General features: G+C 42.2%; 3 protein-coding genes and 1 non-coding gene across 5 annotated transcripts; 3 read left to right on the forward strand and 1 right to left on the reverse strand.

Annotated features, from left to right (window-relative positions):
• Positions 1-220: 220 nt before the first annotated feature.
• On the forward strand, positions 221-6,815 carry LOC123048411 (L-type lectin-domain containing receptor kinase IX.2). The gene is made up of 3 exons (XM_044471514.1): positions 221-1,116; positions 5,283-5,432; positions 5,536-6,815. The coding sequence occupies exons 1-3, from the start codon at positions 273-275 to the stop codon at positions 6,561-6,563; spliced, it is 2,022 nt and encodes a 673-aa protein (XP_044327449.1). The 5' UTR covers positions 221-272; the 3' UTR covers positions 6,564-6,815.
• Positions 6,816-8,929: 2,114 nt separating this feature from the next.
• LOC123048412 (uncharacterized) lies at positions 8,930-14,678 on the reverse strand. The gene is made up of 11 exons (XM_044471515.1): positions 14,344-14,678; positions 13,678-13,743; positions 13,154-13,228; positions 12,641-12,895; positions 11,892-11,954; positions 11,730-11,813; positions 11,500-11,646; positions 10,043-10,077; positions 9,859-9,914; positions 9,689-9,783; positions 8,930-9,454 (listed from the first exon to the last, which is right to left on the reverse strand). Exons 1-11 carry the CDS (start codon positions 14,548-14,550, stop codon positions 9,131-9,133), a joined length of 1,407 nt encoding a protein of 468 aa, XP_044327450.1. The 5' UTR covers positions 14,551-14,678; the 3' UTR covers positions 8,930-9,130.
• A 2,295-nt stretch (positions 14,679-16,973) lies between these two features.
• Positions 16,974-17,076, forward strand: LOC123056252 (U6 spliceosomal RNA). The gene has a single exon (XR_006426684.1). It is a non-coding gene; the product is annotated as a U6 spliceosomal RNA (small nuclear RNA).
• Positions 17,077-19,420: 2,344 nt separating this feature from the next.
• Positions 19,421-21,894, forward strand: LOC123051200 (receptor-like protein 9b). 2 transcript variants are annotated; one of them, XR_006423966.1, is made up of 4 exons: positions 19,421-19,714; positions 21,011-21,247; positions 21,347-21,496; positions 21,578-21,894. XR_006423966.1 is itself a non-coding variant. In XM_044474012.1 (3 exons), exons 1-3 carry the CDS (start codon positions 20,875-20,877, stop codon positions 21,661-21,663), a joined length of 609 nt encoding a protein of 202 aa, XP_044329947.1. In that variant the 5' UTR covers positions 19,733-20,874; the 3' UTR covers positions 21,664-21,894. The 2 variants fall into 2 exon arrangements, 1 of the variants encoding a protein (XP_044329947.1); XM_044474012.1 differs by lacking the exon at positions 19,421-19,714 and having other exon boundaries at positions 19,733-21,247.
• Positions 21,895-22,174: the final 280 nt, after the last annotated feature.

Raw genomic sequence — 22,174 nt, forward strand, 5'->3', positions numbered from 1 at the left:
TTTGTTAATTCTCATCTAGATGAGAATTAGCAAATCCATTTTTATATTCTCTTAGGCATCTTTTTCATTTATTATATGTAAAAGTTTGACTTGACTAATCCAAATAGTATTCCTCGTCAAGCTTGCAATTGTCTCTAGGGTCTTAGTCCACTTTACTTGAATCAAACTAATAAATACTTCTCCACCCCAGCATCGTCCTGCATGAGCAAGCCAGCTGACATGTGCTGATCACTAGCTAGCCTAACTCCCTCTAGCCTCTCCTAGCTGCAGCCATGGCTCATGCAAGAAGCATCCTCATACCCACGTACTACCTGATCAGCTGCTACATCTTATTTCTAGCCGCCTACGCGACTCCTCGCGCCGCCGCGCTGTCCTTCGACTACGACTTCACTGTCCCGATCCCGAGGGACCGCAAGCAGCTCAAATTCATCAACGCCTCCTACGCCGGCCGCGACCGGATCATCCTCACCGACGACAGCTCCAACCTCACCGGCCGCGTCGTGCACCGAAAGCCGGTGCGCCTGTGGGACAGCCGCACAGGCAGGAGGGCCAGCTTCACCACCAGCTTCCGCTTCGCCATCGTCCAAGACAGCAACAGGACGGATAACCTTTCACGGGGCGACGGCATGGCGTTCTTCCTCGGGCCCTTCCCGGCGACGACCCCTCCGCCTGGCTCCGACGGCGGCCTCCTCGGCCTCTTCAGCAACCCCAACAGCACGGGCGCCGCCGACTCCCGACGCCCGCCGCACACCCTCGCCGTCGAGTTCGACACCCGCTGGAACCACGGCTGGGACCCCTCCAACGGGGCTGGCGCCGACCACATCGGCGTCGACGTCAACGGCATCAGGTCCAACCGGACCAGAAGCCTGCCGCCGTTGAGCCTCCATGGCATCATGTGGGCGAGCGTCACGTACGATGCCGAGTCCAAGGTGATGAAGGTGGCGCTTCGGAAAACCGAGCTGGCGTCCGAGTCGAGCACTACGTACGAGTTCAACGCCACCATGGATCTCAGGGACGACGCTGGCCTTGTACAGGACGCCGCCGTCGGTTTCTCCGCGGCCACCGGTGTCCTCTGCGAGTCGCACCAGCTGCTCGCTTGGTCCTTCCACTCAACAGGTAACCCATTTCAAATCTAACGATGTCATCATGCATGAACGAATTTCTAATATTCCGTAAGGTGTACCATTATATCAGCGGTAACTGTCCCCGGCCAACGTTCGCTGTAAGGGGGTGGCAAGCGAACCATTTTTACTGTCAGTTTTAGTTGTAAAACGGGATCAAACGACGGCAGTTTTTAGACGAAACCTTCTCAGGGAGAAAATGTCATGTCTTCTGAAGGAAATGTCACCTCTCCCCACTTTCATCACAACTAAAACTGCCATCGAATTGTTCGCATGTGCCACCTCCCCTGGCGAACATTAACCAGTTAGGAGGGTTGTCCTATATCAAAAAGGCAATAAACCTAATGACTTGAAATTATCCCCAATAATTTGTGATTTATGTAGCCTATTTGTTGGTGCGGATGCCGTTGGACTTTGCTCACAAATAGCACACATCACGTACCAAGAGTCCATAATTGATTCGTGCGGCAGAAATTAATAAAAACACAAAGCTTCTGCATCGTCCTGTCGTTAGCGTAGTTAAGTATATATCTTTCAGTACTATAATGACTTATGTATTAACAAACCAACTACAATCATCCCAAAATTGATGAGACATTCTCATGTCTGTAGCTGGCCTCCTCTTTACAAATAGACAAGTTTAAAACTTACAAGCCAAGTTTAAATCCTCTTAATCTGAATTTGGCTGCCTTTTCCCTCGATCTTTACTAATATAGCTCTCCTGCATGTTCTGCTCTACTTTTCTAAAGAAATAAACATAGAACAACCCAAATAATCACATGTCAAAGTTGATGTGTTTTCATCTATTAATTTACTCCCTCGGTCTGATATTTCATTTGATACTTCCTCCGATCCAAAAAAAAGTGTCATGGCTTTAGTTCAAATTTGAACTAAAGCTGAACCAAAGCCACAAGACATTTTTTTGGATTGGAGGGAGTATTTTCTAGACTGTATTAGTTTGATGTGTTCTTTTGCATGTGGCAATCTAAACTCAAATAATAAACCTAACCAACTATAATCATAAATCATCCCTAATGTGATGCGACATTCTCATCACTCTAGCCCCTTGGTGGTGTGGACCCCATCTGCTCGAGCTCTTCTAGAATGTTACACATCACCAAGCAAGGGTCTTGCTTGCATTATTATCGATCTTATCCCTACGTCGCGAGAATAAAAACAGAAAGCTTCTTTTGCATATGTACATGCACTAGCTGGTTTCCTATTCGTGCATGAAAAAACGTACGACCCTGCGAAATTTGCATGGCAACATCATGTCATCATGCGCAAGTGCCCGGGCTCTCACGTCTGTACGGTCAATCGTCTTCATCCTCAATTGCCAGTCCACATCATGATTCCTAAGATCTTAGAGCAGAGATTGAGGGGACCATGATGAAATCCATATTGTTAATTAGATTGCTTTCTAAATGCCATTTTCGTGTTATTACTTTTTCAATTAAATTTTGGTTATGTGAGAAAGAGGAACAAATTTTAAGAAAGGAAGAAATTCACTCCCAATGAAGCTACTGGCTTGGCTCACATAAACTATGTTTGATATTAGGTAGATTCTTGTAAACCATAATCCCGTTTACCCAACCCATTTCCTCCTATTTTTAGTGGTTGTGTGGATAGCTTTTTTTCTTCTTTTTGGCAAGAATTTCGTAGTATTTTATAGAATAATCACATCACAACATCGTTTAGCTACCTAAAACTAAGCCTTTACCTCTCAAAGTATCAAACACAGGAGCAATTTACTCCTTCCCCCATTCTTACACCCATCGGCTGGCTTATGTAAGGACAAAATTATAGTGACAAATCCAATAAAATTTCAAATTTTAAATACATGTAGCTTACATGATGAAGTAAAATATGTGTGCATATATTGGTTGCAAAATATTAACATTTGGGATTTATGCGGTAAATACCTCTATTTTATTTGCATAGCTTGTAGATGGTCATACTTTTTGTAAGAATATGTGTATAAACTACATGATTTTGGATTCATATCTTAAAATTTTACAACAACAATTTTTCCTTCACAAAGATTGGCAAACCCATACATGATGATTTATAAGTTTGGTGAGCTAAAAGAATTAGCTTATATATGAGCCAAGCCAATGTTTCAGGAGGGAAAATGGACTTTCTATATTTTTAAAATTTTGTGTAGGGTAAACTGTTAGAACTATAGTTAAGCTAGATTTATAAATGGTAGGATAAATAGCTATCTTGACGCATCAAAAGAAACATCTAATTAAACTGAGCTAATAAACCTAATAAATTGAGATTATCCCCAATAATTTGTGACTTTATGTAGCCTATTTGTTGGTGTGGACGCCATTCGACTTCGCTCACTAACAGCACACATCACGTACCAAGAGTCGAGATCGCATGATTGATCGCGCGGCAGAAACTAATAAAAACATAAAGCTTTTGCATAATCTTGTCATTAGCGTACTTAAGTATATATCTTTCAGTACTATAATAGCTTATGTATTAACTTCATTTTTTTCCATACCAAAACGACCCAGCACACTATAATGGCTTGTATATTAATTTTCCTTTTTTTTGCAATTGCATCTAGGCAATCTATACTTAACGAGGATAAACCTAACAAACTATACTCATCCCAAAAATTATGCAACATTCTCATGTCTCTAGCTTAGCCTGTTTACCGATGGACATGTTTAAAACTCACCACCCAAGTTTATATCCGCTTAATCTGAATTTGGCTGCCTTTTCCCTCTTCACTAATGTAGATCTCCTACATGTTCTTCTATTTTGTTTTTCTTCAGAAAAAACATAGGACAGCCCAAATAATCACATGTCAAAGTTGATGTTTTCATCTATTGATTTACTCCCTCAGTCTGAAATTTAATTAGGTATTTTATTTTGCATATAGGCAACAACTTAATTAATAAACCCAACCAAGTATAACCATCCCTAATGTGATGTGACATTCTCATCACTCTAGCCTCTTATTGGTGTGGACCCAATCCGATCGACCTTCTTCTAGAACATTACACATCACCAAGCAAGGGTCTTGATTGCATCATTATCGATCTTATCATTATGCCACGAGAATAAAAACAGAAAGCTTCTTTTCTAGCGTATATGTATGTGGACTAGCTACTTTCCTGCTAGTCCATCACAAAATGTACCACCTAGCCAATGTTGCATGGCAACATCATGTCATCATGTGCACCTGCATCGACTCTCACGTCCGTACGGCCAATAGTCTTCATCTTCAATTGCCACCCATCATGCTTCCTAAGATCTTAGAGCTGAGATTGAGGGGACCATGTTGAAATCCATGTTAATTAGATTGATCTTTAAATGCAATTTCAGTTTTATTACTTTTTCAATTAAATTTTTGGTTATGTGAGAAAGAGGAACAGATTTTTAAAAAGGAAGAAAGTCACTCCCAGTGAAGCTACGTGTTTGGCTTACTTAGACCGTGTTTGATATCACAGTGGATTCTTCTAAATCATAATCCCGTTGACCCAACCCATTTCCTCATATTTTAGTGGTTGTTTGAATATATTTTTTCTTCTTTTTGGCAAAAAATCATAGTATTTTACAAAATAATCACATCACAACATCATTTAGTGAACTAAAACTAATCCTTAGCCTCTAAAAGTACCATACCCCGGAGTATTTACTCCTTCCCTGGTTCTCACACCCACCGATCGGTTTATGAAGAACAAAATTATGCTGACAAGTCACAAAATTTTGATTTTTTAATAATGTAGTTTACAACATGAAGTATATTTGTGTATATATTGGTTACAAAATATTAACATTTGTGATGTATGCAAATATCTTTCTTTTCTTTGCATAATTTGTAGATGGTCATACTTTTTGTAAGAATGTGTGTATAAACTACATGATTTTGGATTAATATTCTAACATTGTACAACAACAATTTTTCCATCACAATGGTTGGCAAACTGGGACATGATGATTTAGAGAGTTTGGCGAGCCTAAAAGAATTAGCTATATGAGCCAAGCCAATGTTTCAGGAGGGAAAATTGACTTCCTATATGTTTGGAGTTTTGTGTAGGGTAGATTGTTAGAATTATAGTTAAGCTAGATTTATGTTTTTATAATGACCTTACAATTTAGCACCAAAAATAAGACAATAACTGATTGTTATTTTGCTAACAGATCCATCTCACATGGAGACAAAAATGTGGGTGATATTCCTATCTGTCACAGCAGTTTTGTTAGCCGGTTTACTAGTGGCTCTTTTCCCTCTTCTCTATACTACATTTATGAAAAAGCCAAGACGGTGCCTCGACGGAAATTGTTTGCAAGGTAAATATATCATGGATTTTATTTAATTATTTAATTAGAAAAGTCACTTCATCAATTCCCTTCTCTTAACTAACCATGTTATTCGATCACGGAAAAATCAAAGTTGCAAGAAAATTCTCCTACTCTGAGCTAGTAGCGGCAACGGCCAACTTCTCGCAAGATAGGAAGATCGGCAAAGGTTCCTTCGGTGACGTGTACAGAGGGTTGCTACCTGTGCCGGACCTGCGGGAGGTGGCGGTGAAGGAAATGCGGCAGCCAACATTGAAGCGGAACCGGAAGAACTACGTGCATGAGATCGAGACCCTGTGTCAGCTGCGCCATAAGAACCTCCTACGGCTCATCGGCTGGTGCGACGATGGTGGCCGGTTGGTGCTTGTCTACGAGCTCGAACCCAACGGTAGCGTCAGCGACCATCTCCACGACGGCGGCACTAGCGGGAGAATATTGACATGGCCGCAGAGGTACAATATCCTTCTTGGTATTGCAGCCGCCATTGACTACCTCCACAACGGTGCATATGACTCAACAAAGAGGTACGTGTTGCACCGGGACATAAAGCCCAGTAACGTGATGCTGGGAGAGGGCTTCGAGGCCAAGCTCGGCGACTTTGGACTGGTACGACAGGTCATCCGCCATGGCGGTGGGGGTACTCCTCGGACAACTGTTATCGGGAGCATGGACTACATGGACCCCAAGTACATCGAGCTCGGCACGCTGAGCTCCGCCTCTGATATATACAGCTTTGGGTTGGTGCTGCTGGAGGTGGCCACTGGCGTGAGACCATCCGTCCCGGGAACAGCAGCACACCGGAACACCCTCATCGCGGCCGTCACGGAGTCTCACAGCAGAAAAACCATCCTCGAGATGGTAGATGAGCGGCTGAGAGGGGAGTTGAATCAGTGGTGGTGGCAGATGGAGCGTGTCATGGTCACCGGGCTGGCATGTGTCGAGCCGGCGCGTGACGAGCGACCATCTATCAAAGATGTCATCGACCTGCTCTCCAAGCACGAGCAATCTCCGGCAACTAGCCGTTACCTGAAAGATACTTCAATGAGGCCCAAGGATCGATTTCCTTTCATACTAACTAGGAATGTGGCTCTCGCAAATGCAAGGGCAACATCTTTACCATAGTGAACATGTCTGTGAAATAATATGACTTCATAGATATTAAATATGTGGAATTTTAAATCCTATAGCTCTATAGGCGTGTACAAGGTTATGTTAAGTACAATATCTCTAGTGTGGTAAATATTTTCGAATCACGTTAATTTGTGGGCACAATAGTGTTGTAACATTCCCAAAAACACCATGTCACTGTACTTTGAAACTTCGTCTATTCTTAAAGTAGGGAGTGCTATTGTGATGTATTTTTCCGAGAGGATGTCGAGTCGCACAGAGACACCTGATACGGGCAGGTACCCAGTGCCTACTCGTCTAGATCTAGGGAGAGAGAAATACTGGGCTGGTATTACTTTCAGCAGAATTGTGTATATTGTGTCTGGGACACTCCATGTGGGGATATATTGTGTATAGAAGATGGGCATAGGGTGTAAAAGTAGAAAGCAAAAACAAGCGTGCCATGTTGGATCTTCAATGGATTTAAAAATGTTAACAGATGTTATAGATAATGTTCATATAATTAAAAATATCTGTTAACAGTTAAAAACTGTTAATGTAATTTTTAGAAGTGTTCATGAGTTTAAAAAATTGTTCATGAAATTTTAGAAGTGTTCATGCATGCATTTATAAAAAATCATGTACTTCAATTTTTTTTGCATTTTCTCATGTTGTATTTTCTTCGGATTATCTCTGGTCAAAATTTTAGTGTGAGCAGTTATAAAACGCATGTACCCTGGGAGGAACAGAAAAAGCTTCTACAGAGCATGCAAATGCAGTCATAATACCTCACAATTCATCGTCACAAAGTCAACAAACTGAATGTAAGCAAAAAAACATGAAATTAACAAATAAAGAATATATATCCTCTTCATCAGAGAAAACTATGTTCTCAGTAATATATGTATATGTCTAGGACAAAAGGGACGGACGCGTCGATTTGGTGCCCGAGCCCAGCTGCACCTGAAATCGTGGGCGTCTGTTCGTCGCTTGGGATCCGTGAAATTGGCTTTGACGCGTCTGACGCGGAGCTTGGAAAATTGAACGGGCAGTGAAATACGGTAGGAAACAGTAGCGTATTCATGGGCCCAAAACGTAAGGGTGGGACGGCATTCGCGCATGGGAACTCTGGTCCGTGACAGGCCAACCGAGCCAGGGATCAGATAAGGCAGTGGACAACTGAGCCGTTTGTCGAACGTCACCCTCATCTAAGCTCGTTCAATCTGGAAACCCTCGTTGCCCCTTGTCCCCGGTTTGAGTAGTTCCTTGCGGCGGCGCTAGTTCTGCACCGGTGGCTACTGGAATAATTGATGATTCTGGGCTTCAGTTCCTGCCCGATGTCGTTGACAGGTTTGTTCCCGCAGATCTGCAAATAGTTTTTGAGGATTTGTTCTGTATGCTACCTTACTTGTAGAAGAAATCTAACAACCGAATGCGTTCTATGTTTGCAGTCGTGTTGACGCCGTCCATGGGAGAAGTTAGCCCATACGGCTCAGGGTGGCTCAGATAAAGTGGCGAGCCATCAATGGTATAGCTGTCCCAGGACGACGTTAACACAGATAAGAAAACGAGCCATCGAGCCTCTCTCTGTCCCGCAACGGCAGCGAAACGCTCCGTCGAAATAAATGCTTACTGTGCTCCACTCCAGAGAAAGAGACATACGACAGAAAATACCGACAGACGCACAAATCCTAATGCAAACCGATCGGTGTGGATTGCGGGATCAGCTGAGCCCGAGCACAGAAGCAGATTTTCGTTTAACACTACACTAGTGTCAGAAACGTTCTTATATTATGGGACGGAGGGAGTAGTAGATAGATAACCATTGCTACTTGAGAAAAACTTGATTTATTTTACTAAGCATCTCCCCTTAGGCAATGAATACTTTAGGTTCTAATAAAATACATACAAGTTTTTCTCAGTTTTGTTTAGAAAAAAGAGGTCAACATTTTTTCTCAAATACTACCAAAAAACATGGCATTAGGGATACTACAGTTTATAAACTGTGGTACTCCCTCCGTCCGAAAATACTTGTCATCAAAATGAATAAAAAGGGATGTATCTCAAACACATTAAAAAACAATGGTTGTTAGAGAAGTCTGACTACACTAATCTTGGAAACTGGTATGTTTAAAAGAATTTTTTTTACATTTTCATTCAGAACTTATACTTTTTATTTATTGTGTATCGACATTACAATTTCACCAGAATACAAGGAAGTTGGGAAACATCTAGTTCTTCACATGTTCTCATCAATTATGTAACTTCCCTCCGAATACAGAAGCAAAGGGGTACATTCTCAGTAATAAATGCAGTATATATTCACATTTCCTGATGCCAGTATTCCTTGATAATCGATGCCTAGTTAAAGACTAATTCACTAAACATTCCAAAGCGGATAAAACAGCTCGTTGCTTTTTCTCAAATGAGTAAGCACAACTGCACAAGTAGATTGAGATCAGATGCCAGTAAACTAAACCTACATGGCCATGCTGTATTAGTCGACTATCAATAGATTTAATTTGCCATCATCCAGGAATGTTTTTTGTCAAGTATAGCCTACAGAATACTTGCACAGTTCACTAGCGATAGAGAATGTCGCAGTCCTCAGACCGACACAGCAAGGTCAGCGAAGGTGTGCCATCAGATGATAACAGGTTGCCACTTCCCAGCTCCAGTGGTTCAGGGGTTGAGGTTGAGGACCAGTAGCTTTGGGCCATATGGAAAGCACCCTTCCCTGTCTCTGATCGAGGGAAGAAATCAAGGCGCTTTACTTGCAAATGTCCAGCCATCAAGTCTCTGCCTAGAATTTCAAGTCGCAGCGGGATGCCAAGTGCATATGTTAGAGCCCTCATTGCCAACATCGTTGGTTTAACATCCAGGGGCCGCACCTCCTTGTAGCAATACTGATGCCAAAACCATAAAATGTCAAATAGTGAGCTTGGTCTGTAAATGGTAAACTTAGTATTGGTTTAGTCATGATTATGTTATTACAAAGGACAGAAAAAACACTGTTTATGCAGAGAAAATTCTCAACCTTGATAATTAAGTGCATAAATAAACTTTTACGACAAAGACAAAGGACACATGATCCACTAGTTGATTATCCAAGAACAGTAGTAGGGATAAGAAACTCTAACCTGATGGACATTCATCTTTTCAGGGATAAATGATTTGTAATCAGCTTCTCGAGTACGGATCTCAGTCTCTGCCAGCAATCTTAGCAAAGAAATAACTGGGAAAAAAAGTGTTAAGCGAGAGAGAACAAGTGGACAAACAAAACATCTTAGCAAGCTTGTAGTATCCTTACTCCTGAGTGGCATGATCTCCTCTAGACTTCTCTTGTACAGCACGTCAGAACTCAGACTGCAAAAGATAAAAGCAAATATTTTTAAAACCCAAACGTAACAACAAAGAAGCGAAGGGATCTTGAAACATAATGTCATGTCCTGTCAAACAAAATCACTACAAAACATCAAGTTAAAAGCTCATACCCATTTGCAACAGAATTGACCAAATGATTCAACTCCTGAAAGAACATGAGACAAATGGTTAAGTATATAATTAAAGACATACTATGAAGGGAATCGTATTTGATTAACACACGGCACACAGCAGTTGTAATGGTGTGATAAACAAATATTTCCCCGATATGTCATGCCTACTGCTCCTAATGCTCCACTACTTTTGTAGTGAATGCTATTTCAGGAAACATACTTGAGCTGAATAGCGTCCATACTGTAGCAAGAATGAACAGTTGAGTTTTTATTCAAGTGGAATACGATGACAGACCATAGTATTATTAAGGAGCTCTTAAGTTGACATGGTCCTGTAGACCAGTACTCTCTACCATGTCATATACTCGGTGTTTCAAAATTTAAAAAGCGCGCTATAGCTTTTACAGCATGAAATGCTACACCATTGAATAATTTCCACTATCAGAGCTAATACCGCTATATCCACTATTCATGTAGCAGATATTGCTCCTCCATGCTACATGTGCCAAACTAGAACTAAATAACCACTTTTTTCCTCTATAGTCTTCTTAGATATCCTTAAGAAAAAGTAATATGGAAACAAGAAAATAAATATTTCGAGAACTCCACAGTCCTCCCCTAAATTTACATGTATGGCAGCTCCACAAGTGCTCATCGGTTTTCCCTCTCCTCTCACTCTGCATACCCCTTCTATTTTAGGTCGCATATTTTGGAATTCGCTAAGACCAAGGAGTTTAATACTTCTCGGAACTTCATGATGTTCTTTTGATAAGAAATAGATTAGTTCAGGCTGGCCAAGCCTTGTCTTAGTTCAGTAGACCTATAGATATGGCTCAATGCAAAATCTAACTTTATTATATGTCTTGCTACATATATTTCATACTCGGAAGTCGTAACAGTAAACAAAGATGTGTAAAATAGTAAACAGTGAGCAGATTTTAGCTTTTACGATGGCCCGCTATATGTGTGATAGATTTTTCCTATCCTTCATGTAGCAGACCACAAACCGCGATCACAACCTTGCATCTACTTCTAGCTTTATTTAAGTGTGTAGTTCCATACGCTTTTTTTAGAGAGGAAAGAAAAACACAAAAACATTTTAGGGTATTATTCTTTATCAAAGATATTTTCTGATGATGTAGCATGGGTTTAGATAACTTTAAAGCAGATTCAGCAAGGGCACTGGACAAAAAATAGTTTAGAGAAGAGGCTCGAGCCGAGCCTAACATTGAATTTAACAAAGCCATCAACCCGCTAGGATTACAGCCAACCACATCTTACAAGAAGCACTGGACAATTCAGGCCACGTAAGGGACATCTAGTTATTTTTGCAAGTATTATAGATCATACGTAGTTTGTTTTTCACTAAATGACTGAACTAAGTATTACAAAGGAACTAGGGTTACGAGGTCAGAGAAAAAAATGAAGCTTCTGTAAGCTAGGAGAATACATACAGAAACAACACTTGAAAAGTATTCTTCAGGATTTAAGAAGTATGCTTTTTCCCATTTCAGACGACAGAAATTCTGTCTGGACACTGCCACATGTTCCATTAGACGAGTAACTTCAGCTTGACTATCTTGCATTTGTCCAAGATTTTCCTGTTTACAAGCACAGTCATATCAAACTTTGATGCAAAACAAAAGAGCAACAGCATAAAAAACCTAGTAACTTAGATAGTTACCAAATAGGAGAAAAAGAAAGCTCTGTAGAAATAGTTGCCATCTCCGCGAGTTCGTCTGAAGTGCACATAGCGCTGACAAAGAATCTGCACAAAACTAGTTTTGCACATTAGCATAGAACACTTAAATAATGAGAATGCTCCTATAGTGGCATGCAAACTTACCTTGATTATTTCCTGGAGAATGTCATTATCTGGATAATCCTGAACCAAATCCAAGAGTGGTTCCTGCCATACAAAGAATAAGTATCACAAAAAGGGCACTAACGATTTAGTAGATTCATCTGAATTAAGGATGGATTCGAACAAGTAATGCTTTAGCACAAGGCGCAAAATTGTAAGGCTAAGGAAATTCTTTTATGGTTTTCACACATCAATCACCCACTTATTTGGTAGGACAATGATATGAGGCCTTCATTGGGAAAACCTATGTTACATTAGATAAGGATCATCGATCACAATGTGCAAAACTGAAACTTATTTTATGTCACATAAGAACTTCTCCTGTACCCTGACTCACATTATTGGTAAGACTTGAGACACATGACCTTATCAAGGGCAAGTTCCACTGTAATTACACAGAGTAACGTCTACAAAAATGTTATGTTCCAGAAAGAAGAACAAACTAACAACAAAGGATTCAAATAGAAGCCAATGATTTTCCCAGATAATACCATAGTTCCCTCAGGACATGATTGCAGTTTGACAAACATTTCAAGGTTGCATGTAACACACACTCAAACAAGGGGAATGATAATATATATTAGCATGCTAGGCAAGATGGAGTTAACTCTTGAATATCTAGTGAAAGTTTATTGTAGGACATCGGAAAGGTCAGATGGTGTTAATTGAGTGAGGAAAAGATTAAAAAAAGCAATGCATTGTTGTGAACAGAGGAGCTACAATGTTCTCACCTGGCATCCTAATGTCCTTGGACGAGCATCCGGACACCGGAAAACACCACTGACACTGAGAATACGGCAGTCCTTCGGTGGTCGGAGGTATGTTCTCTTGCCATCCAGCAGTTGATTCCAATTTTCCCACAGAGAAAAATATTCATTTTTGTTGAGCGGCACCGAGTCATGCCGAACAAGATCATGCGGGAGATTCTTCTTTTGAGCGCTCATAAACAATGAAATGTAGAATTTCTCCTCATCTGGTAATTCAACCTAAATAATTGCAGACAGATAGTTGTAAAGGATACTTTCTAGCACAAATAAAGCCCATAAGTACAAACAAGTGTAGTAACAACTAAAACAACTGATTCAGACTCCAACTAATGCAATCAACAACTAGAAAATCAATTCCAACACCGCAACGACTGTGAGGCATCCTTCTCTGTGTTCACAACAATTGGATAAATAACTCAAGTCACCAAGTCATGGAATTGAACTAAGAACTAGCAGGAAAGGAACACAAATTTTCACCTCATCCTCTTGCATAACCTCCCAACCCTCATCTTCAGGCCAATCATCATAATCATCATCATCCAGTCCTTGATCCTAGAAAATGGCCGAACATGCTTGTAAAAAAAGTACTTTCCAGCACAAATGCAGAGAACAGTGGGAAAAGGTGCAGTGAATACCAGGCATCATTAGATAAACAAAAGGCAAGTGTAATACTCCCTCCGATCACAAATATAAGATGCTTTGGATATTTCAATATGAGCTACATACGGACTGAAATGAGTGAACAAGCACACTAAAACGTGTGTATATACATATGATCCACAAAAAAGTTAGAACATTATATTTATGAATGGAGGGAGTAACAACCACAACAACTTATTCAAACTCCAATGGGTACAATCAACAAGTAGAAAAGAAAATCCAACACTGTGATGACTGACGAGGCATCATTCTCTGAATTCAGAACAACTGGACAAAGAACTCAAGTCACGAACTCATGGAATTGAACTAAGAACTAGCAGCAAAGGAACACAAATTTTCACCTCCTCCTCATCATCATCATCATCCTCGTCCTCAGGCCAATCATCATCGTCATCCGGTCCTTCATCCTATAAAATGGCAGGGCATTGTAACAAAAACACTTTCCAGCGCAAATGCAGAGGACAGTGTACAAAAGTGCAGTGAAAACAGAGCATCCGATCCAGACAACAGAGGGAAATCCAACAGTCTTCAGTTATCTTGCCATGGAAATATCCGATCTAGCTAGCTTTCCTGGTCACCCGATTGGACCAAGAACTCGCAGAAGAATATCAAAGGAGCGCGATTTCTGGACAGAAACCCCAACGAACTCCCTCCTTTTCGCTTTACTAAAGAATTCAGGTTCTACATAAGGCATCACGAAATTAATTGGAGGGCTCGCGAGCATAGAGCAATCCATCTTCCCAACAAGGCAACAACTACATCAATTCGAAGAACGTAGCCAAGAAAATGATAACTGAACTGCGACGGACACCCGATCCTGCGGCAGCCTAGAAAGCACCCAGCCACGAACAGGCCGCAAGAAATGCCCCAAAGCGGACCAAGGACGAAGCCGAGGTCAACCCGACGCACCACAGAACCGCGAGATTTCAGAGAAGCGATCGCCGAGCAACCAGCACCATTCACCCAGGAGGGTACAGGAGGAAGCAAGATTGCAAGAAAGAACTCACCGTGTACTTGACGATGGGGGTCGGCGGCGGTTGCCGTGCCGGCTGAAGCGGGAGCGGCGACGTGGAAACCGGCGCGGGGTCGAGGGAGGGCGACGGCGCGGGGCCTGGCGCAGGCGGCGATGTGGGTCCGGCGCCGCCGTCTCCGTCTCCGTCTCCGCTGCTTCCCGCCCTGTCCGTGTATAGCTTGACCTTGAAATTTATCCCCATTTCTTTCGCTCGCTGGAGATTCCCTTTCTGCCCCTCCGAGGAGCCCTGGCTTCTTGCGGCTCGCCCCCCGCTTCCTGTGGAATTCGGTAGCGGTCTTTTGCAAGGGCCTAAGTATCTTATATACTGCTCTCTTTGTAAACTAATATAAGATGTTTTAGATTGTTAGTGACTCTATATGGTAGGAAAGTGTATCAGCAAATTGGGATGAGGTGGTGACTCTACATGGTAGGAGAGTGTATCGGCAAACTATACCAACCAGTCACTCAAGCTCTCTTTCATGCCGCCAGCTCGGCCTCCCTTCCTCCTCCTTCAGAGACCTCGTCGGTGACAAGAAGAGTGGGATCAGCTCCCCCTTCTTTACATTTTTCCTTTTTGTAGGTCAGAATTATTTTCCTTAGGATTTGTTTCCCTAACAATATTGATGACGTAGTGGCAGTGATGGCCCGAAAATAAAGTATTTTCGACCTCTCCCTGCATCAGACATCCGATCTGGCGGCGTCGTAGAGTTGCGAGGGCATATGTGTTGCCAGGTTTGTTGGCTTTCTTCAGATCTTGATAGTTGGTGTATCAATCAAGCGAAGCAATGGTCTCACTCTTTGTGTGGTGATTTAGACCCCTTTCTTTCAATTTATTCGGCGGCATGACTCAGTTTCTCTAGTCCTCTGGACTGGTGGTGAAGGGTTGCAAGCCTGCGTTTTGTGGGGTGATGCCAAATTGATGTTCCTTTGACGCTTACTAGATCCTCATTTTTCTAGCGGTGAATGATTATTGCGGTCAAAATCTGGATTAGCAACGAGGCAGGGCGGGGCATCACCCACCGACCATGGGGGAGGGGGTAGGTGGATAGAGTGCGGCGGGTCGGTGGATGGAAGACTTGTGCGTGACCCATTCGTAGGGAGAAGAAATCAACTGAGAGGTTTAAGACGATGATCCAGTCGTCCATTTTGCATCCAGTGGCTAAGATATTAATCTTATCTGGGTACCCAAGGTGTAAACCGTCCCTTTTTTCTTATCATATCCTATCGTGCTCTATCGATTCCACTTTCTCATCCCACTGGCTCTCCTACTCAGCCACCTAGCTCGCGGTCGCTATCTAGTGCCCTTGACCTACCTCGCCATATTGTCATGTCACCACTGACCATCAGGTGATTACCACCACTCCAATGGGAGGGCACTGATAAATTCGTGTGGCAGTAGTTACCATCATCCCCATTTCCACCACGACAACCCTCTTATATATTCACTTTATAAGGTGCACATGTTTTTTGATATTTAACTTTGATCCTTCATTAGACCAAAAAATTATGAATCAACGCCTTGAAATTACATGGAAAACTTCTTTCAAATACTCCCTCCATATTCAAATATAAGGCGTATTAGTTTTTCAAAAAGTCAAATGTTTCTATGTTTGACAAAGTTTATAGCAAGATATATCAACATCTACAATACTAAGTAAATACAATATAAAAAGATATTTTATGAAGAATCTAATGATAATGATTTGGTATTGTACATACTGGGAATATAAATTCGGTCAAAGTTATAAAGCTTGACTTAGAAAAATTAATACACCTTATATTTTGAACCGGAGGGAGTATAAATTTAGTGGTATAATTTTTGTGACACATAACAAAATTTCCTTGCTTAAATTCATGGTTTAACTTTCTTCCGCAAAAATAATAATGGTTAAACTTGAATGTCGGAAAACTGTGTGCCTTTTAAGCGAAGGTAGCACTAAAATTACGGATCAGTGGCTCATTGAATTCTACTCCCTCCGTCCCATAATACACATTATATTTTTCAAATTGTTTTAGCTTGAAAAACATTCTTATATTATGAGACCGATAGAGTACATGGCAAAACACAAAGACCGGTGATCCTAAAAAAAGACTGGTTATTTGTAAAAATGGCTCTTTTGGTGATCTATATGAATTTTCCAAGGAAAAGACCAGGCAACACAAAAGGGAAAACTTGTCCAAGGTCAAAAACTCACGTTTTGAAACTGATAAAAATAACGACCAAATAAGCGAAGAAGAACTGTGCCCGTCACGTGGATCTTCTGGTTTTGGTGCTCTCATCATGTACAGTGCAGAGTTTTTTTTTTAGTTACAATTTTTTTAGTGAGTTTTGAGTTTTAATTAAGAAGAGGCATTCGCATCCCACGTCCATCACGTAGAAACCTGCTACTATTTTTTTTCTTTTCTGAGCGTAACCTGCCACTACGAGGATAGGGCCCTGGTCCGGTATGCATTCAATTTGGGCCAGCGAAGGAAGAACGAGGCTGCACGCAGATGCGGCCCACCTGGCCATCCCGCGGTTCCTGCGGCTAGCGGGAGGACAGCAGCGCACCCCAGTTTAGTCCCACATCGCGCAGCGAAGGAGATCGGTACCGGTTTATAAGCGTCGCCCTTCCCAGCTCCATCGTCCCTTCGGGGACATCCGATAAAATTGGAACGATACAGAGAAGATTAGCATGGCCCCTGCGCAAGGATGACACGCACAAATCGAGAAATGGTCCAAATTTTTTCGAGATTTTGCGCGCCGGTCCATGCGCATTTTGCAGATACGCCCCTTGGCCATCTTCTCCTGCGGTGCATTTCCCAGATAGGTCCTTCCACACTTTCCTTCTCTTCTATCCAAGCCCTTGGTCTTCCCTGCGCATTTTGCAGATACGCCCCTGGGACATCTTCTCCTGCGGCTGTGCCGCTGTGCATTTTCCAGCTAGGTCCTTCCAAGCCCTTGGTCTTTAGTACTATATTTTTTCATGCTTCTTTTTTTCATTTCGGTGGCACCTTTTGGGGTGACGCATGTTTCACATCTATTTGTGTGTGTATGTTCCATTTCTATCTGAGTGATTGTTAGTACATCGATTAAATCACTGCTCTTCGCGTGCACGGTTGGCAATGGTTTTTTTTTTGGCCGGCTCGTTGGTCACATCTATGCCTCTCGCCTTAGTATACCTTTCCCTGTTTACACACCATGCCATCCCAACGTACTGGTCCAAGATGTTTTTACAATGTAATAAATTATAATAGGATTGTCTCCTTGTTCTTGCAATGAACTAAATATAGTTTCATTGTCATTATTATGAACTATTTATATATTTTTGTGTTGTAAAAAAAAGTATTTTGACCCACATGACCATGTTGAAAATCCTTGCTCAGCCACTATTGTTGTCGAAGACCACCGGAGCGGCTTTTGGCCGCCACCTTCATTATTTTCCTGGTGATGAGGCTTAGCCCTGCCACCAATCTCTAGCAGCTGTGAGAGAAGTGAGGACAAGTAGGTAGGAGGCGGCAACTATTGCCTTGTCGCTTGCAAAAACCCTGTCTATCTTCTTGAGCTATCCATCCGGTGATGATAAACACCATGAGTAAAATCATACATGTTGAGTCATCTCATCATAACAAATAGCATGAGTACAACTGTATGCTCCATGTGTCAGCCAGTGATTTTGAATTGACAAGCACAACAAGCCGGTCAACAAAAGAAACAAAATTAAGTAGAGCAAAAAACCGGATGGGAGGTGAAGGCGACAGAACAAACTCCCCTTTGTATAGATTACACGCACAAGGTGAGTTACGTAAATGGGCCGGTCGGATATTGCCCAAACTGAGCTGCATCTTGTCGAGCCCAAGCTTCAAACGAAAACAACTTTCAGATTAGCCTGGAATTAGGAAGGATATCTCAATGGATTTTTCTAATATTTGTATACAAGTTTTCCTTCTCGCTTGAGTATATCTCGACAAAAACGTTATCATTTTTTTTGGTTCACAGGGTTTATCAATAGTTCCTTGTGTGCACGAAGGACCTAATAGTTATCAGCTAATTAAGCGGCCACATTTGTATCTCGCTTATAGCGAGACAGGCGGTCGCGCCGCCTCAAAGGAGACTCTGGTGGGCGACCCAATAAGATCGTGTTGGTTTGTTACGTAGGTCTGTTTCATTTTTCTTTTTCTTTTATTTTTATTTCAAAATATTCATGTTCATGATGTATTTAAAAAATGTTCAATGTGTGTTGAAAAAATGCTCACTGTGTACTAAGAGAATGTTTAGTGTGCATTTGATAAATGCTCAATATGTATCTAAAAATGTTCTATATATATTAAAAAAATAAACATGTGTATAGAGAAATCAAAGGTGTTTTAGCAGAGAAAAAAAAAGAATAGAAAAGGAAAAAAAGGAATAAAACAGTAAACTAGTAGGAAAATATCTAAAAGGAAAATAAAAAATGGGCAAAACCTTCACAAAACCGAATGGACGGTCCCGAGAATCACCAGTTGTTCATATAACCTTCTCAAAACCGGTCATACAGTTCATAAATAGCTCCTATTGGACCGGCCAACTCAAACTATCGCCGAAGGCAAGAGAAACATATGTCTCGCAATAAGCGAGACATAGCTCTCGCGCAATTAATAACTGTTGGATGCAGTAAGATCGAGATCAACTTGACATCACAGAGGTTGTTTCAGCTTTGATAGATGGCATTTCTTCCTTAGTGGCTACTGGCTAGTGCTATATTTGATGACTGCTATTTCATTGCTTTAGACTTCACTCATATTATATATGATCACTGTAATAGAGAGAATAATCAAGTAGCTCATGAATGAGTTAGGATAGCTAGGTTTTCTCCACCTAATGTGTTTGGATGGATTCGTCCCCTGAAGCGGTGATATCTATGATTTGAAATGATGTTACGATCTTTATGATTGATTAAAGAGGAGATGATTCTCTCTCTCTCTCTCTCTCTCTCTCACACACACACGCGCGCGCACGCGCGCGCGCGCACACACACACACAAGCTGCGGAAATGGGCCGGTCGAATGTTGCCTAAACTGGGCCGCAACTTGTTGAGCCCAATTTACCAGCGGCTGCGCTAGAGAGGCCTCCTCTTCCTCATCCTCCCTTCCCCACACCATAGCCACGCCGGCCGGAATCCTCCTCATCCCTCCAAGAAAGTCTCTTTCTTCCCATGCCGGACCTCTCTCCGTCGCGCCGCCGCGCGCGGAGTGGGGGACTAGTTCGAAGCAAGAGATAGGAAGGGCCCGAGCATCGCCGGCGACCGGAGAGGAGGGGGCAGATGGAGGACACGCCGCCGTCCTTCCGGCGCCGTGGGAGACCGAGTGTGCAGCGGAGCGGCGCAGAAGGAGTGAACTGCTACGAGGTTAAGTCTGAATTCATGCATTTCTTTCAGAAAGCATGTGCAGTTCTTAATATTACTATTTCTATCTGAAACTCAATCTGTGATTTACCCCTAATGTCTGTTTGTTGGCAATTTGCCATTGCCCATCATGTTCTGGATGGCACGCATGGTGCTCAACATGACTAGTTTGATTCTGACAAAGATCTGGTTTAGACATACCAGGGCCATAAGGTGAGCCTCTAACAAAGCTACCTGAAATGAAACCTTGAGGGCTACTGGAAACGTGTATCAAACTGTAGGATTGTCTTCCAAGGGTTTTCCCGGCTGAAAGTCTGAAATGCAACTGAAAGCCTGTGGGATTGGCTACTGGTTCTGCGCTCACAAGTCAGAACTAAGGCCCAGTGCTGTGCTTTGTGGTCAACTCCAAAGTCTTGCATGTTTCTGCCCCCTCTTGGCATGCATATCTAGTGCAAGATCTTTGTCAGTCAAGTCCACAAAGTGTCTTGGAGGATAACATTATATATGCCCAAGATTAGTGCTTAATGCTGCAGTCATGGACTCATGGCCCAAGTTTGGTCCTGGAACAGCATGTCATGAGCGAGAACACCCTTTGGTCGATTCAGAGCGGGGAGGGCGATGCATTGAAAATAAAACCGTAATATGATTCTTTCTTTAAATCTTATATCAACACAAGCATTCAACTAGTTTGAAGACGAACGGGCCACTTTGGCTACTTCGTGGACAAATCCAAACTCATGCATATTTCTGCCCCTCTTGGCCTCCATATCAAGTGCAGGAGCTTCGGTAGTCCAAGTCCACAAAGTGTTTGGACCCCAAATCAATCTATTATCTATCCCCAAGATTAGTGCTTAGCGGTCAGTCATTGCCAATGTTTGGTCGTTAGTGCATGTCTGTGGCCATTCTCCAAAATGTTCGTCAACAAGTCAACAATGCCACTAATGTTCCCGCGAAAAATATAAAAAAAATGCCACTAATGAAGTTGCTTTGCTGACTAAGCATACCTTCTTGGCCATGGACTAAACTGTGAGTTAGTTTACAGTATAGGGATGGCTAGTTATAAAGACCGCAGCAAGCAAGGAGCTGAAGAAATACGCACACATCTTGCTCCCAAACCTACAGCCTAGAATTCACGGCATAATCTGAAACCCTTTTTCTTCCAAATGGGCTGCTACTTGTTATGGAGATGTTTGTTCCTAGTCCTCTCTGTAGTGTGCCCCATGTTTCTGAGTTCTTCGGGCTGTTTCATGGAGGAGAGAGCAGCCCTCATGGATATTCGCTCTTGGCTTGTGAATGCAGAGTCCAAGGCTCCCAGTTCTTGGGGAGACGGTGGTGACTGCTGCTCGTGGGAAAGGATAATGTGCGACAACACCACACACCGAGTGTCTCGTCTCAATCTTTTCCAAACCTACCAAGAAAACCTACAGTATTGCGAAGATGAATGCCCGAACCTTAACTTGACGATCTTTTCTTCGTTTCGGGGGCTTCAACTACTGAATTTCTCTGGACATCACGCTTGTTTACAGAATTTTGAAGGTACGTAACTCCTGCTGCATGCATGCAACTCTTCTTTCAATATATCTTCCAATAATCTGGATTACAAATCATCTTATTCTGAAGCAAACAATTCCTCAGGTCTCCAAGGATTGAGTAAGCTCAAGTATCTTGACCTCAGTTACAACAGTTTTCAAGGTGGGGGTATCCCAGGATCTGTTGGCAAATTGGTTTCTTTAGAAGTCATAAATCTCAATGGAAACAACATAGGTGGGACTCTTCATAGTACAGGTACTGAAACAAAAAATATATATTCTTTTTCAGTTGATGCAGTTAATTTTTTACTTACTATAAGGCGTGTACAAATGGCAGATTTCAGAAATCTCCGTAATCTGCGTGAATTGCATTTGGGATCCAGTCAACTAAGGGCATGTACAAAGGAAGCATCACCTTCGTAGGTGCTTTGGGGAGGATTTTTTAGACGCGGGGGCTGTTTCCTCGCCTAGGTGCTTTGCCCCAGCAGCTTCTGCAAACTATAGGCGGCGTTTTTCGGTCAGGGCAGTGACCAGACCGTCCGTCCGGACGTTTGGGGAGGATTTGAGGGGTCCGGTTGTAGATGCTCTAAGATAGACATTGCTACCCCCTTCGATCCATATTTATTGATGCAGTCCTAGTACAACTTTATCCAACGTCGAGCTGCTATCTCTCAACTGTCAAACATCACTTTTCGTTTTCACTGAACCATCAGAGAAGTTTACTTGGTGATGATTTGATTGTTTCATAGAAGCAATTGCTTTGCTAGCTACTCTGTTGACCATACAGCGACGTACAGAATCTTTCGGCCGGCGTCTCAGGATCTCAAGTATCTCGACCTCAGCTGAGAACAGTTTTTCTGGTGAGGGTGTCTCAGGATCTGATATGTTGGCAAATTGGTTTCTCCATAAATCTCAATGGAAACAACATGCATGG

Source organism: Triticum aestivum, chromosome 2D, assembly GCF_018294505.1.
Source record: "Triticum aestivum cultivar Chinese Spring chromosome 2D, IWGSC CS RefSeq v2.1, whole genome shotgun sequence".
NCBI lineage: Eukaryota > Viridiplantae > Streptophyta > Magnoliopsida > Poales > Poaceae > Triticum > Triticum aestivum.